Source organism: Salvelinus alpinus, chromosome 21 (assembly GCF_045679555.1).
Source record: "Salvelinus alpinus chromosome 21, SLU_Salpinus.1, whole genome shotgun sequence".
NCBI classification, from domain to species: Eukaryota; Metazoa; Chordata; class Actinopteri; order Salmoniformes; family Salmonidae; genus Salvelinus; species Salvelinus alpinus.
The window spans coordinates 8687408-8704636 of record NC_092106.1 but is presented as its reverse complement, the minus strand read 5'-3'; the positions used below and the strand labels follow the sequence as shown (position 1 = coordinate 8704636).

Here is a 17229-nt window from a genome sequence, read left to right as displayed (position 1 = left end):
ATCCGATCCTCGTTTGCTAAGTCAAACGACACCGCTGGTTCTGCTCACACTGCCCTACCCTGTGCTCTGACCTCTTTCTCCCCTCTCTCTCCAGATGAAATCTCGCGTCTTGTGACGGCCGGCCGCCCAACAACCTGCCCGCTTGACCCTATCCCCTCCTCTCTTCTCCAGACCATTTCCGGAGACCTTCTCCCTTACCTTACCTCACCTCGCTCATCAACTCATCCCTGACCGCTGGCTACGTCCCTTCCGTCTTCAAGAGAGCGAGAGTTGCACCCCTTCTGAAAAAACCGACACTCGATCCCTCCGATGTCAACAACTACAGACCAGTATCCCTTCTTTCTTTTCTCTCCAAAACTCTTGAACGTGCCGTCCTTGGCCAGCTCTCCCGCTATCTCTCTCAGAATGACCTTCTTGATCCAAATCAGTCAGGTTTCAAGACTAGTCATTCAACTGAGACTGCTCTTCTCTGTATCACGGAGGCGCTCCGCACTGCTAAAGCTAACTCTCTCTCCTCTGCTCTCATCCTTCTAGACCTATCGGCTGCCTTCGATACTGTGAACCATCAGATCCTCCTCTCCACCCTCTCCGAGTTGGGCATCTCCGGCGCGGCCCACGCTTGGATTGCGTCCTACCTGACAGGTCGCTCCTACCAGGTGGCGTGGCGAGAATCTGTCTCCTCACCACGTGCTCTCACCACTGGTGTCCCCCAGGGCTCTGTTCTAGGCCCTCTCCTATTCTCGCTATACACCAAGTCACTTGGCTCTGTCATAACCTCACATGGTCTCTCCTATCATTGCTATGCAGACGACACACAACTAATCTTCTCCTTTCCCCCTTCTGATGACCAGGTGGCGAATCGCATCTCTGCATGTCTGGCAGACATATCAGTGTGGATGACGGATCACCACCTCAAGCTGAACCTCGGCAAGACGGAGCTGCTCTTCCTCCCGGGGAAGGACTGCCCGTTCCATGATCTCGCCATCACGGTTGACAACTCCATTGTGTCCTCCTCCCAGAGCGCTAAGAACCTTGGCGTGATCCTGGACAACACCCTGTCGTTCTCAACTAACATCAAGGCGGTGGCCCGTTCCTGTAGGTTCATGCTCTACAACATCCGCAGAGTACGACCCTGCCTCACACAGGAAGCGGCGCAGGTCCTAATCCAGGCACTTGTCATCTCCCGTCTGGATTACTGCAACTCGCTGTTGGCTGGGCTCCCTGCCTGTGCCATTAAACCCCTACAACTCATCCAGAACGCCGCAGCCCGTCTGGTGTTCAACCTTCCCAAGTTCTCTCACGTCACCCCGCTCCTCCGCTCTCTCCACTGGCTTCCAGTTGAAGCTCGCATCCGCTACAAGACCATGGTGCTTGCCTACGGAGCTGTGAGGGGAACGGCACCTCAGTACCTCCAGGCTCTGATCAGGCCCTACACCCAAACAAGGGCACTGCGTTCATCCACCTCTGGCCTGCTCGCCTCCCTACCACTGAGGAAGTACAGTTCCCGCTCAGCCCAGTCAAAACTGTTCGCTGCTCTGGCCCCCCAATGGTGGAACAAACTCCCTCACGACGCCAGGACAGCGGAGTCAATCACCACCTTCCGGAGACACCTGAAACCCCACCTCTTTAAGGAATACCTAGGATAGGATAAAGTAATCCTTCTCACCCCCCCCCCCTTAAAAGATTTAGATGCACTATTGTAAAGTGGCCGTTCCACTGGATGTCATAAGGTGAATGCACCAATTTGTAAGTCGCTCTGGATAAGAGCGTCTGCTAAATGACTTAAATGTAAAATACATGTACAGACTACCTCGACTGGACTGTACCCACGCACATTGACTCGGTACCGGTATCCCCTGTATATAGCCTCATTATTGTTCTGTAATATTCTTGTGTTACTTTTTGATTGTATTTTTTTAACTTTAGGTTATTAAGTAAATATTTTCTTAAATCTATTTCTTGAACTGCATTGTTGGTTAAGGGCTTGTAAGTAAGCATTTCACGGTAAGGTATTCGGCGCATATGACAAATATAATTTGGGCAACACCCCAGAAATGGAAGAGCATACAAATGTTCTGCACTACTGGAGCTTGGAACAAAAGCATTGTGCTGCACCTACTTTAACATCTGCTAATCTTTGTACGTGACAAACTTTGATCTGATTTGAACATATCACATTTTACTGGGAATTGCGTGGACATCACGTGGACCTTTGCCACAATGGCCATCTGAGGTACATCTTTCACTCCTTCCTCTGGCCTGCCATGGTCTATCCTCCTCTCTCTCCGCAACTAATCTAATGCTCACAAAGAACCCCAGCTAAAGTTCACGTTGCAAATCCTGTTTCAATATGCTAATCTCTTTGATGTTGTATGCAAAGAGCCCTGCTTTATCTGGCACATGCATGCTCCATCACAGCCAGGCTGAGCTCTTTTCTTTTGGTAATCATCCCTGTCTGGCACATCCACACTGACAGCTCAGTATGGGCTCATGTATTAACCCAGGAACCACGAGACACTATCAAACTTGAACAAAAGCAAAGCCCATTAAAATAAGACATACTGTACATGGCCTAAGCAACACCTAACACCTTCAGCTCATGTTATTTCCTATTGTGAGATTGTGGCAACATTGTAGTTCTGTGCATTCAATCTCCATGTACATGTATATGTGAAAGCTGCAGGGGACCTTCTAGTTAGCACACACTCACTCCATTGGAACATTTCGATGGGAAATGTGACAACAATGAGGCCACGGTTAATATGAGTAGAGAGTAAAGAATTACTTTATTAATCTCAACTTGGGAAATTGTTTCCCAAATCACAGCATGCATCATCAATGACTTACAAGGACAGGACATGCAACAATGACCAACACATGAGAAAAAACAATGGATATTAAGACACGTAAAGGCCCCTCCACAATAGTATCCCTAAAATAGCAGAGTCTGACTCAAGTCCTGTTTTCTACCCTACTCTGGGGGAAAACAAGCACTGTGACTGTGCAATAGGAAGACCTCGTAAAATAGTTCATCAACTACACTTGTTGAAAAGCCTCGTGGCTGTGGGTAAAAATGGTCTAAACCTCTCTGTGGAACTTTAGGACAGGGTCAACCTGCTACTGAAGCTTCTCCTAGGGGCAATTCAAACAGACACATTGTAATGACATTGACTGAAGAGATAGGGCCATGTAAGGCGCAGTAGTGATTAGGTCAGGTAGGAGAGAAGGTTTAGCTCCACAACAGACTGCCGGTCTATACCTCAGTCAACACATCCATAGTAGACATCAACCATTCATTGCTTCTCAACTATGTGATCACCAGTCACTAGGTCTCCATTGTTCTGCTGCTCTGCTTCCATTGATCCATTTGTCTTCTGAGGTAGAGGTCTAGATTTAGCAGAAGAGAGATAGCGTCAGACTGGGGGCTCTATCTACATACACACCTCCATCTGTCTTTGTGCGAGGTAAAAAAAAAAATAAGCATAGAGAGAGTGGTGAATATACACTGCGGGCTGAAGTGAGCGAGAAAAGTGAGAGAGAGACGCCCGGGACATGCAGGGGTGTGAATAATGAGTTGGATAGCGGCGCTAGGATTCCTCCAATCCCTCGGAAACCCTGTTAACAACGCGTCTCTCTTCCCCTATGGGATGAGTACGATACAAGTCCTCGCTATCTTAAGCCTCCCATGTGCAGGGATCCTGGAAAGCAATTTGGCTCGGGGTCAATAAGTCACACCAAACTGTCAGCGATAGTCCATCTATTTGTACTCTCGGTAGAACATCAGGAGCCTGGGTTGACGTTTCTTTATCCTCTCTCGTTGCCGAGGCTTTATCATGCACAGAAAAACTGGCATATTAATTGAGCTATTGCAGTGAGGTATTGCTGGCTTGTTAGGCACAACAATAACTTGCAGGAGCGCTAGCCTTAAGAAGAATAAACACGTTTTGTTATTTTTGTGCTTATGGAGACAAATCCCATTAGGGGTATGGGTGGGAGGTGTTCCTACTTCAATGGAACACACTGGGCTGCTACTAGGAATATAGATCCCCGAGACAACATGTTTAGCTGTTCAGCATTGCAGGGCCAGAAAGAAAATGGCAGCCCACTCTGGCACCAATCAATGGTGCACTGACAACAACAAAAGCAGCTAGCGCCTTCACCTGAGGTGAAGGATATTAGGGATGAGATTGGTCTGAGACAGACAGCCTTGTTGGGCCTGAGATAACAGACTTGGAGAGCGGGCAGACATTGTGATTTTTCACAAGAACTGTCAAGTAACATGTAACATGGGAACCAAGCACAGGAGCTTAAACATGCCCACATAAAAGACAAAACAAAACAGAGAATTTTTTTTTTCTCCATCAATTTTCACATCATGTCTTTGTACAGTAGCTTGTTGGGCAGGTACAGCAGAGCCAAGACAGCGTGCCAGCAGTGCTCTGTCTCGAAGAAGATGGCTTTCCCACTGAGGGAATTGTTGTGTGCTCTCGCTCTCTCTCTTTCTAGCATGTCTCCTTATTGAGCGGCAAAGCTTACACGGAGCAAATTAACTGAGCAATCGTTAGGAGACGTGCAGTTGTTAAATTGACTGGGCATCCTCTAGACACACAGCCCGAACACACACAACACTTAAGATCAAGCAGAAACCACCTGTCTAAAAAACATAATTAGCAACAGATTCATTGATGAATAGATGAGCATGCAAACCAGGATATTGAGGAGATAAACGCATGCATCCAAAAGCAATATCCTACTATTACCCACCGTATGCGTGAGTGACGGCGTATCAATGGCTTTCCCAAGAAGTCAGTGGTGTACAACTCTAATTTACTACTCAAAACATCATTCAGAATAGGAAGTTAGCCATAAGCTCGTGTAAAGCAGATTGTCTAGTGCATTTAACAGTTTGGCTGAAGGCATTGCCTCTATTGCCTTTGCCGATCAAGGCATACGAAATCCCAAGGTACTGTAACGCCCCGTTTCTCTGAACTACTCTTGTACTTTCAAGCTACATTTAGAGATACATTTGATTCCATTGCAGTATAATATACAAAATATTTAAGTAAAACACAAAGCCCTGTGCAAATGAGATTCTTGAGGTTTTCAACTATTCATGGTTCGGATGTATCTAAACATTATGTATAAATGGCACTAATGTGCTTAACACTGCACGTCTAAGGAGAAATGGCCTTATCTAAGACCACAAAACACGGTAGTGGTGGAAAAAATTGTAAGCAGTGTTGTTCACTGAGCAAATTCTACTGTGTATGCTATAATAAAATACCCCTACTCTGCATAGTAACCAACAGAGCACACAACTCTAGGGCTTCTTATCCTTGGAAGCACTCACTGTATTTTCCATTTAGTACCTTGCCAGCCTGGATATAATGTTTGAGCAATTACCGATTTGCACAATTGCCCTGTGTGCTTTAGCCTGTACTAATGCAGGTTATCATCTATCCCATAATCACAGGCTTAATCAACAGCATGTTTCAAACCCATAAGTCGTGGGGTCCTATACGTTTACGGCGCACCCACGCACAGGATGCTCCCATATGCTGACTTGTTTATGATGTGCACCGCACCGTAAAAGGCTTGGCTGCATTCACTCATCCTGGGTTGAATTTTCCATTTCACTAGAATGACGTAGACAAGGAAAACAACAGCGTAAAAACTGGAATTGCAGATGGGGGCATATGTCTTCTCTTTTCTCCTCTCAACTTTCCATCCCCCCGCGTCTCTCTCCCTGCTGTCTTCTGCCCTTCAATATTTAAGGTGGACAATTTCAGGAGGTTATTAAAATGAAGAGCTTCAGTTGAATGCAAGTCAATTGTGATATTACGGTAATTCATCATGCTATTGATCTTCAGCTCTTGCGGATTGGGCATGGGGTGTGGAGTGTGTGACTGTGCATGCATGCCTGTGATTGTGTTGCTCTGGTTATTTTCACAGAACGCATCTTCGCATCCAATATGAGCCATTATACGTCAGCTTTACCTGCCAATCTCATTTTAGCGTTCATAATACCTGCAAAACCGCCATTGGCAAATTTCATTGTACCAACCAATACAACGCAGAACGTATTCAACTCATCTCAGCTGTAAGCAGGGCGACATTGATCCATTGTTATGCCTGGACAATAAGAATGCTAGTGACTGATTGAGATTGGCTGTACCAGACAAAACGCACTGTATCTATTTTGTGAACAATGTGTTTTCGTTGTCCACGTCAGTATTACAGTTTGAGGGGACTTTGATCATTATCGTCCTTTACTTTTCAGACTTTTCTTCTTCCCGGAGACAAAGGATGTATTTTTAGATGGAGGGATGGAATGGAGAAACACGCAAGCATCCACAATGGTTCTGAATGATTTAAGGGCTTGAAGGTGTGCTCTTCCTCCTCTGACCTTTGGAGCGTGCATGCTCTGGGACTTAAAGTAACTGCTCCAGTTTATTGCTGCTTAAACAGAACATAACACTCCACATACATTAACATTGGCCATTGTCAGCCTTTTTTAATGCTTTATTGTCCAAATGTTTAAAGTGCGTGTGGGCAACGGAGAGAAACAAAATGGTGCAGTTTGAGGCCATGTGGCGGAGAGTGATGTGGGCGCTGGAGATGGGGGTGTGAGCAGGTGGGTCTGGGCAGGTGTGACGTAGTTGTGACGCAACACGCATCTGATTATTCATTACGAGTAGGATTGATTTGATTTATTTAGTTTCATTCTTCATTGTAACCACAATGTCACGAATAATTGAACACACACAACATGAGCAGATGAACTTGGTCAAAACATTTCTTTATTTAAGACTATCAGAAAGTATGTTGGTACTTATTTATTTTGATTGTTAGGTTCTAATTCTCAGACTAAAAAACTCAAAGGACACTATGAAAGATTAACCAAGTTTATTCTTCCCAGAGGATCAATACAGCTGCATTAGACAAAAACATTTTCACACAAGCACTGATATTTAACCCTTCCTCCTAGGCTGAGTCTCCTCCTACACATCTGTAACAAACATTGTTCTTTACTGCTAGGCAGGACACTAGTGATATGGGCCATAAACATTTATTCCTCCCTTAAAGTGACCTAACCTGACCTCAACCCCCCTCCATCACTAATCCATGGCTCTCTCTCCTTATCAATGCCTGCCACATGTAATCACTTCCCTGCACTCAACACATTCCAAGCTTAATTGCACACACTATATACCTTCCTCCTATAACCATTAACTTCTGGTGTAGACCCTCTAAACCTCAGCACTACATCAGTGACATGAATAAGTATATTTCATATTCTCAGAACCCAACGTGATCCAAAGCCACAAATGAGTGAGTCACTCAGCTTTATGCTGACAAATCCTCGCGGGACTCTCTTTCATTCCGTTTCTTCTTCACATCAGCAAAATAGGTCTCCGTGTCTCAGAAACTCACTTCATATAGAGGGGCTATCACACTTTCACACTGTGGTACATAAAGACCGTTTGTTATTTAGAATGATTTCTTTCTTTTTTTAGAAGGAAAGAAAACAAACACCCACCATGCCTATTTAAAAAAAAAAAGTCAGTCCACATGTCAAGTGTAATTGCGCCATTGTATTTACCCAAGTTCTCTCTCAACTCCAGGACCACAGCTAGCTACTTTTTTATTTTGCCTGATGCAGGACTCTAGTGCCAGAGAAGAGAGACTCTCGGACTGAAAACATTCACACCGCCATTAATTTCCGAAAAGATAGTCAATTTGTGCCACAGTTTAGATTACCGATAGATCAGCGTTCTAACTCCCTCTTGTGATAGTGTGGTGCAATGACAGAATGACGCAGTTTACCACAATCTGCCACAATCTACCGCAAACGGTCGCGGCATAAGCTCAAAACTTTTAAAGGAAGAACCACTGTAGGACCCAAGGTCACTGCAACCAAACACGCACGTTTCCTATCTCTGTCCCCAGCAGGTCAAAGGTCAAAAGTCACATGCACCAACATGACATAAAAAAGCTTCCCTGTAGAGTCCTTGCTCTGAGTTTAACCGAGTCTTAATTGAGTTTGCACTACGCATTAAGTAATCTTTCATAGCAGGCTGCTTGGTGATGCGTTCCTTTAGTGGTACGCCTGCTGCAGAATCTCAGATGGGCCACACAAGCTCAAGCTAACACACAGGGGCTCTGGCAGGATAAACTATTTAACTGCACCCATCCGGCAGGCTTCCTTGTGCGTTGCTGCTTGGAGGAAGGGCTATAAACAGATTAAAGTAGAATAGTCCTCTGAAGGATGCTAAGTAAAGCCCATTAAAACTAAAATGGTTCCTGTGCAGCAGCTCATACAAATTGCAGCAGGGGAAAAAAAGCCACTCTCTTTTGTGAGAGGATCATATCCTATGTATGCTTGCTTTGTAACAGATCCAAAAGAATGTTGTCTTCACTGCGAGAGCCTAAAGCTGTCATGTCACTTCCACGTTCATGACGTGTGAGCTGTGTCTCCATTGAGAAATTAACAGTGGGATTATCCTATCCTAATCTGACTCAAGTAGCACAGAGAATTACATAGGGTAATTGGGATGGCTCCAAATGCCAGTCAAACAGCACACGGGCATCTATCGAATAATTATCAGAGGACAACTTTTGGCGTTGCATTATCATAAGCTTCCAGACCACATCTATTATCCGTTCTTATATGGAGGTAGCCAGTGATTAAAGTTGCATTTGTGGGATCAACTCAATTTTGGTGTTTACATCAGCATTTCTACAAGGTGTATATGCTAATGTACATTGTTTATCTTATATAATACATAGGCCTTGATCAGTGTATGCGATGACATTAATTATAATGTGAGAGTGCTGATCTCTGAATCTGTTCCACTTCTCTAACAGAGAAATCTGATGCAGCATTTTCCCTGCATTATGCTAGCATCTTGTACGTGTGACAGGGCACTGTGTGTTCTCCTGGCCCGTGCGGTGTTGAAGTTCTCCCATGTGACCCTCAAGTCTGTTGAGATTGCTATTCTTCTCAATGAGCACTTCCTGTTACATCATCGCTGACACTGAAATAACTCTTAGTTTCTATTTTGTGCTGTTTTTAATTGGGTTTTAAATGGCGCATACTGGAGTGACACGTAAAGGCACTAAAGAGTCCCGGCCCTGTTATTTTAAGATGCACGTCGTAGGGAGGAAGGAAGCTAGGCGTGGATAATCCAAACTGACTCCAGCAAGTTTGACCTTATCAGTGAAGTTTCAACTGGTAAAGTGTCCTGGCTTGCCACCGGCTCCTCAGACAGAGTGTCTGTCACTGCTGATCCAAGTTGTAATTAATGGGCTGTAGATGCATCACTCAGCCTCTGGACAGACATGACTAAGGGAAATGCAACATACCATCTCTTTCACAAAGTGGACGTTTGTATGTCTCTAAACCTAACCATGCTTTGTGACATACATGTTTAAATCATTTGTTTTTATTGTTTTCCCACAAGTGACATACAAATGTATATGTCTGTCGAAGGTGAAAAAACAATGATTCATTGTTATTGTTTTGATATTCCATTGAGACCGTATTGGTTTAAGCCATATAAGGGTAAATAATAAATACAGATACTATGACTACCACTACCACTACCTCCACCACAACTACTACAATAGTTAATAAAAAAAGTATACCGAATACATTCATGTATTAGTCGCTTTTTCATATAACTCTTCCACTCTAAAGGGTTTCATTTTGTTATTCACCACCCATGTGTAACATCCATCTGGGTGATGTATTGGGGCTATTCAGCACCAGACTACCCTTCACACGCCAATGCCCATTGTGGAAAGACAAAGACTTATTTACCCATTAAAATGTGGGAGAGATTAGATGTCCTCTCTTTCAACTGCATGTCTTGATGTCTGCCACAATCCTGCAACAAATGCCATAAATTACATCCCGTGAATGGTCATATGTTTTGTGGCAATTAGTTGACAATGTGCACGGTCGTCTCCAAACATTGAACCCAGTTATTATGCTATTTTTTAAAACTAGAGATAGCATCATGCTTACAACCAGACAGGAGATAACAATTGAAACAACAAGAAAAATAGGAGGAGGGGGGGGGGGCTAGAGAGTGTGCTATGGAATAGACGTGTTTTGTTAGAGCTCTGCTCAATTTTGGAACAAATTCATACTCATCTTAATCTCTCACAACCTATAACTTCAAACATTGTCTGGCAACATGACGAAAGGAAAAGGCATCAAAAAAAGGGGGCGCAAAACAATATCATTTGGATGAGACAGAAAACGAACCAATACCAACATCGCCGACCCACGAGGAGTTAGCTGAAGATGCTAGCTCCCCACAGAACCTACGCCAAGTGACCTACTGGCCTCTACAAACTCACTAAGCAAGAAGGTGGACACAAGGTTGGCGGATATCTCAAAGAGTATTGGGACTTTGTCTGAAACTGTGAAGGCAACCAAGGGCAGGGTACATGAGGTCGAGCAGACGACAGTTGATCACGAGGCCAGGCTACAGGACATTGAGAAAACAAAACAACAAAACACTGAAATGCTCGAATGACATTCAAGACGCCTGAACATCCAAATAGTTGGGATCCGGGAGGACACTGAGAAAGGGAAACCCACTGAATTTGTATCGGAGCTGATACTGGCATTGCTGCGAAGTGCACGCCCACGCCCATCCTGATCAACCACGCACACAGATCACAGGCAACGAAGACGGTAGGTAAAGGGCGTGCCACCAAGGCCGTTCACCGCACTTCTGCACTATCCTCAGACCAGGGATCTTATCCTCAGGCTGGCTAGTCAAAAGTTCCCCCTTCACTATAACGGAGCCAGGGTGTCTTTCTACCCAGATCTTACTTTGGAGGTGAGGAACCAACGGAAAGAGTATGATGAATTGCGCAAGAAATGCAGGGCGGCCAACATCCAATATGGATTCCTCTTCCCAGCCGGTTTAAGGTGACAGTTGAGGGATCAACACATACGTACGTTTGACAACCCAAAAGAGGCCTAACTGTTCTTGTCAAGCAAGCTGAGGATGAGGACTGAGGATGCAGAACTGCTGTGTCAGCTGGCTGAGTGGCCAAATACAGGCCAGGAATGTGTTTTCAATCAGAAGATCAGGAATTGGGACTTAAAATCATGGGTGAGATGTTATTGCTTGTATAGCATTGTTTAGCCTATCATGTTTCTGTCCCACTCACCCCCTAACGTGAGTGTTAAGTTGTATTTAATATTTGTTTATATGCGGAGCGTCTATAGCTGCAGAGTTAGTTTAAGCTTTATGTCTAGGCACCCTAAGGTTTGTGTGTCAAGGACTGCTTCGTTTGGGTAGTAATGGGGTCTGTGTTTTATGTTCACTTTTAATACAGGTGGCATGACAAGTTCCCCCACGGCGGGATGTTTTTCTTTTGGGTTTTGTAGGACAGCAACAATTTGTTCTAAAATAAGAAATGCCACATGGTGACCGGGCACAGATTAGACCTGGTGGAATAAAGATAATCAGTTGGAACTGCAATGGGTTAGGTCATGTCGTGAAAAGAGCCAAGGTTTTTTCTGATCTTAAATCACTGGCCTGTTGACATAGTGCTTCTTCAAGAAAATCTTATTAAGCGCTCGGCTCAGGCCAAACTACGAGTCGGCTGGATCGGTCAGATACACCAGTCATATTTTTATGCAAAGCGAGAGGGGTAGCAATCCTGATAAGGAAAAACATTTACTCATCCTCAATTTCAGACCCTAATGGTCAGTATATTATTGTGGCAGGTACACTGAATTCGATACCAATAACCTTGGTCAATTTAACTTTGATGATCCATTATTTTTTCAAAGGGTATTTAAGGCCATACCAAATATATTGGATACAAGTGTTATTGTTGGAGGTGACTTTAACTGTACGTTAGATCCTCTTTCAGATGAACAGCTATCAAGGTCACTTCAACAATCAAATGCCAGTGTCTGTCTAGATGCATTGATGACAAACCTTAACATTGTCGATATTTGGAGACTGACGCACCCAACATATAGGGATTATTATTTTTGTCAGTTCATAAATCATATTTCAGAATTGACAAATTTTTTGAGACTCCAAACTAATTTCAGCAGCTACTTCGGTTACCTATAACCTGATTCTAATTACAGTCCAATCTCCCCTGTCCATGGTGCTGAAACTGAACAATATGTCTGCAGGTTGGCGACCGTGGCGCTTAGACGCCTACTTATTGAAAGATTATACTTTTTTTCAGTATTTGAAATAGCATAAATCTTTTTTCCTTGGAGCTAACGACACGGGGGATGTTGACGACTCTACCCTTTGGGAATCTCTCAGGGCTGTGATTAGAGGTCACATTATTTCATACACATCGGAGAAGAAGAAACACGCCAACACTAGGCTGAAAGAAATTGAAAGAGAATTAGGCGAACAGGTGAACGTTTTTAAAACGGTTTACTCGAATGCAGTCATTGAGAAGATCAAAAAGTTGAAATATGAATACAATACCATCCTTTCAAAATGAGTGGGCTCTTGCTAGAATGCAACAAAGTTATTTTGAACTGGGTGACAAACCACATCAATTATTAGTAAGACAGCTAAGGCAAATACAGGTATCTAGAGCTATTCATAAAATAAAATACAAGAATGGTAAAATAGCAACAGATCCACAGGATATTAATAAATGCTTTGCGCAGTTTTACTCAGAGCTATATCAATCGAAATGCGATGCTACTGATCCACCAACTATGGAATGCTTTCTCAATGAATGTAAACTTCCTAAACTAGACAAGGGAGCAGCTTCTGCAGTCGATGCCGGGATAACTTTAGAGGAGATTAACGCAGTGATAGCACAATTTCCAAACAGCATGGCCCCTGGGCCCAATGGATATTTAATAGAATTCTATAAGAAGTACTGCACCAGTCTAGCTCCACTTCTGTTGCCAATGTTTAAACATTTCAAAGAAAATGCCAAACTCCCGCAAACACTATGAGGCTATTATAGCACTCTGTCACGTCTGCTTCCGCTCTTTCCTTCCCCTGGCACTTTAGGGCGCCAGATTACCCTGCATCACGCACTCCTGCCATCCATCACCCACACCTGCCTTCCCTCGTCACTCGCATCAGCATTATTGGACTCACCTGGACTCACTTATCACATGTTCATTTCCTCCCCTATATTTGTCTGTTTCCTTGCTCTGTTCCCTGCTGCTGCATTGGTTGTTTTTGTCTTTAGTTTTAGTTCTTGACGCTGTTCCTGTCTTGTGTTGTTTCAATTATTTATTAAATGTTACTCCCTGTACCTGCTTCGTCTCTCCAGCGTCATTCCGCGTGACAGAATGCAGCTGCCATCATACGAAGCATCGGGGAGTACTGGCGTTCCGGTAGGAATGGTGGCAGCGGCTCTGGGTCGCCACCGATGGAACCGGGGATGCCTAGCCAGCTCGTCGGGCTTTCACGCCCTAGTTGGCTCGAGAGGTTTCCTTCCCCCGGTTGCCTCGGGAAGGCACCAATCCCACGTCGGGCCTCAGCCGGATCGTCAGTTCTCGTTCGCCCAGCCAGTCCAGGAGTTTTTGTTTGTCTTTTGTTTTGTTGGTGACGTCGGGGTGGATTCCACCGCCGATGGAACCGGGGGTGCCTAAGCCAACCCGTCGGGCTTCCACGCCCTGGCTGGCTCGAGAGGTTTCCTTGGCTCAGGGGCTTCCCATCCCATGTCACGCTCCTCTGGATCATTGGGCTCCCCTTCTACAGTGGGATCGACAGGCGTCTTGCCTCAGCCTGATTGTCGGGCTTCCATGCCCCAGCCGGCTCACCAGGCTCTCACGCTCCTGCCGGTTTGTTGGGCTCACACGCCCCAACCGGCTTGCCCAGCGACCATGTCTCGGCCGGTTCACCCAGGTGGGACGCCGGGTGGCGCCCCTAGAGGGGGAGGTACTGTCACGTCTGCTCCCACTTGAGGGCGCCAGATTACCCTGCATCACGCACTCCTGCCATCCATCACCCACACCTGCCTTCCCTCGTCACTCGCATCAGCGTTATTGGACTCACCTGGACTCACTTATCACATGTTCATTTCCTCCCCTATATTTGTCTGTTTCCTTGCTTTGTTCCCTGCTCCTGCATTGATTGTTTTTGTCTTTAGTTTTAGTTCTTGGCGCTCTTCCTGTCTTGTGTTGTTTCAGTTACTCCCCGTACCTGCTTTGTCTCTCCAGCGTCATTCCGCGTGACACACTCATCTTGAAAAAAATATAGAGATTCCATGGAGATGTTGTCTTATTGCCCTATGTTGTTGCTCCCCATAGAAAAGGTGTTGATAAAGATATTGGCAAACCGATTGAAAGAATATATTTCTGACATCATACACCCTGACCAGACAGGTTTTATCCCAGGCTGACATATATACTACAATTTGAGATGCCTTTCAATGTAATGTATCATGATCATAAAGTTGATGCAGTGGTAATTGCTCTTGGTGCAGAGAAGGCGTTTGATCAGATTGAGTGGAAGTATATGACGTCGGTTCTGGAGCATTTCGGGTTTGGAAAGGAATTAATTAATTGGATAACAATTATTTATGCACACCCAATGGCTTCCATGGTAACCAATCTGGAGATGTCACAGTCATTCCGCCTGTTCAAAGGCTGTCGACAGGGGTGCCCTATTTCGCCTGCTCTCTCTCATTCGTGTATATGCCTATACAGCTCCCATTAAGACACGCAGCAGAAAATCTCCCTTTATGCTGACAATGTTCTTTTGTTTTTATCCAAGCCTAAAACTTCTATTCCCCCTCTATTTAACTTGATAAATACATTTGGCTGCTTCTCTGGTTATAAGATAAAGTGGCAAAAAAGTGAATTGATGGCGATATCACAGCCTGTGAATATGCAATGTCTGCAATCTACCCCATTCAGAACAATGATGGACAAGTTCACAAGCCTTGGCATTGTAGTGACAAGAAAATTGATCAGCTTGAACAAAATATAGATTTTTGGAACTGTCTATTTCCTTGGTTCGTTGTATAAACGCTATTAAAATGGTTGTCCAACCCAGGTTTCTTTACTTCTTCCAATGTCTATCCAATTTCATACCACAAAGCTATTTTAAGAAACTGGATTCAATGGTAATTCCATTTTTATGGGATAACAAGACAGACAGAATTTCAAAGAAGCATTTATGCAAGTACAATATAGAGTTTTTTTTTTGGCCTCACTTTAAACTGTATTATTGGGCTGCCAATCTGAACATTGTGGCTTTCTGGAGGGAAAGTTTACCTGGGATCCGTCAGAATGATATGCCTTCATGGCTTATGATTAAGCAGGCCTCCTCACTCCCTGTACTTGTTAATAGCCCAGCATGTGTGAAAAAAGCCACTTACGACTCTAACACAGTCATTTGTCACACTCTTAGGATCTGGGAACAGATTATGTATTTTCTTTGCATACCCAATGTCTACATTGACAGCCCAATTTGCCTGAATCATGCTTTCTACCCTGCATTGGATGATATGGTGTTTTCACAGTGGAGGGAGAAGGGGCTCACAACAATCAATAACTTATACATTGATCGTCATATAGCTTAATTTCAACAGTTACAGGGTAAGTTTAACATGCCAGCAACACATTTTTTCAGATACCACCAAATCAAGACTTTCTTAAGAACACATATCCCACAGTATGACATTAAGCTAAAGAATCCTACATCATATAGCCTTATCCTTGTCAAACCCCATTCAAAAGGTCGGTCTCTAGACTTTATGATGTGCTACAGGCCCACATAGAGGTATCTACAGACACTTGGGAGCAGGAACTTGGTTCAGAAATCTCAGATTTCTCAGGACTAGGTAGAAGCTCTCAGGAATATAAACCACAGTTCAGTGAATGCCAGACACAACCTTGTTCAGTTTAAGGTGATACACAGGTTACATTACTCAAAGGTTAAACTGCATACAATATTCCGAGACACATCACCACTGTTTGAGAGGTGCAAACAGGATGAGGGAACTTTCACCCACTTATTCTGGACTTGTCCTAAAGTACATGCTTACTGGGCTCTCGTTTTTGATTACTAATCTAAAGCTTTTGATAGAGTTATAGCCCCAGACCCACTGATCGCTCTGTTTGGTACAGTTGATGGGAATAACCAGGAAGGGAAAGCTGTCTCTCTTTGTACTCTATTAGCCAAAAAACTCATGTTGCAATTTTGAAAATTGGAGACTGTACCTACCTTTGAAATGTGGTTACGGGATTTAGGGAATGTAATGCATATGGAATAGATTCTATACAATACCTCCAATAGAAGTCCAATGTTTTACAAAATATAGCAGCCGATACTGGATAAATGGTCTATTCCTCTTCATAACTGTGTTGATGATCTGCTGCTAGTCTGTGCTGTACTCCACTAAATATTTATTTTTGGTTTAACTACACTGCTTGTAATATGCTGTCTTCTTATAAGATATTATTATTTTTTTTGTATATGTGAGTTAGGTTTTGTTTTGTAAATTTGCCATCCCATTCAACACTACAATGAATGTCAATGTTTGTATCTCAATCTTATTTAATTACCTGTAAACCAACTGCTATCCGCCGGAGACAGATAGCCCATGATTAATTAACTGTTTTCTAGCTATCAGCACATAACTGTCACTGTCACTATTATAATTGAATATAACCTTTTCACGCGTGAGTTCCAGATATCTCTAACTGTCGCCCCTGTGTGAATGTTTTTTATGTGCGTGATGTCAGAATGCACTCACTGTTCAAAAATGTGATTGTTACGCAACAGGACAGTTACCCGCGCTTCCCTCAAACCAAGGCATGCTGTCTGCTAATTATCTATGTTATCTATGTTTTAACTTGTCAATTTCAAATTATTTTCTCACAAGTTGTATTTTCTAACAACAGTTTAAATTGAGGTTTGTCCCGCCTCCTCGTTAATTTGCATAAGAAGTAGCCCATTTCACCATTTACCGAGCGGACACACCTCTCTTCAACGAGAGCCCAAGCACTTCCCTAGTTTCCACAGATCAAGTATTGCTGTCATGGTTGTTTTCCTTACAAATTGGACATGTGTGCATTCCTATCAAAGTAAGTGGCTTATTTTCTGTATATCGTGTTGTCATTTCTGCTGTAGCACACCATATGTATGTATGGATCATAATGTATTTACTGTTTTATTCAAATTTATTCAAGTACTGGTGACAAATCATGCATTCAGATTCTTGCATAGATTGTAACGGACACATATGATG

At 43.8% G+C, this 17229-nt stretch overlaps 2 protein-coding genes across 2 annotated transcripts in view; one reads left to right on the top strand and one right to left on the bottom strand.

Moving 5' to 3' along the window:
* The window catches only part of LOC139547737 (leucine-rich repeat and fibronectin type III domain-containing protein 1-like protein), a 142528-nt gene that overhangs the window by 94186 nt on the left and 31113 nt on the right, over window positions 1-17229 (bottom strand). The window lies entirely within an intron of this gene.
* Window positions 250-1761, top strand: LOC139548615 (uncharacterized). The gene is made up of 2 exons (XM_071358403.1): window positions 250-432; window positions 535-1761. The coding sequence occupies exon 2, from the start codon at window positions 897-899 to the stop codon at window positions 1644-1646; it is 750 nt and encodes a 249-aa protein (XP_071214504.1). The 5' UTR covers window positions 250-432; window positions 535-896; the 3' UTR covers window positions 1647-1761.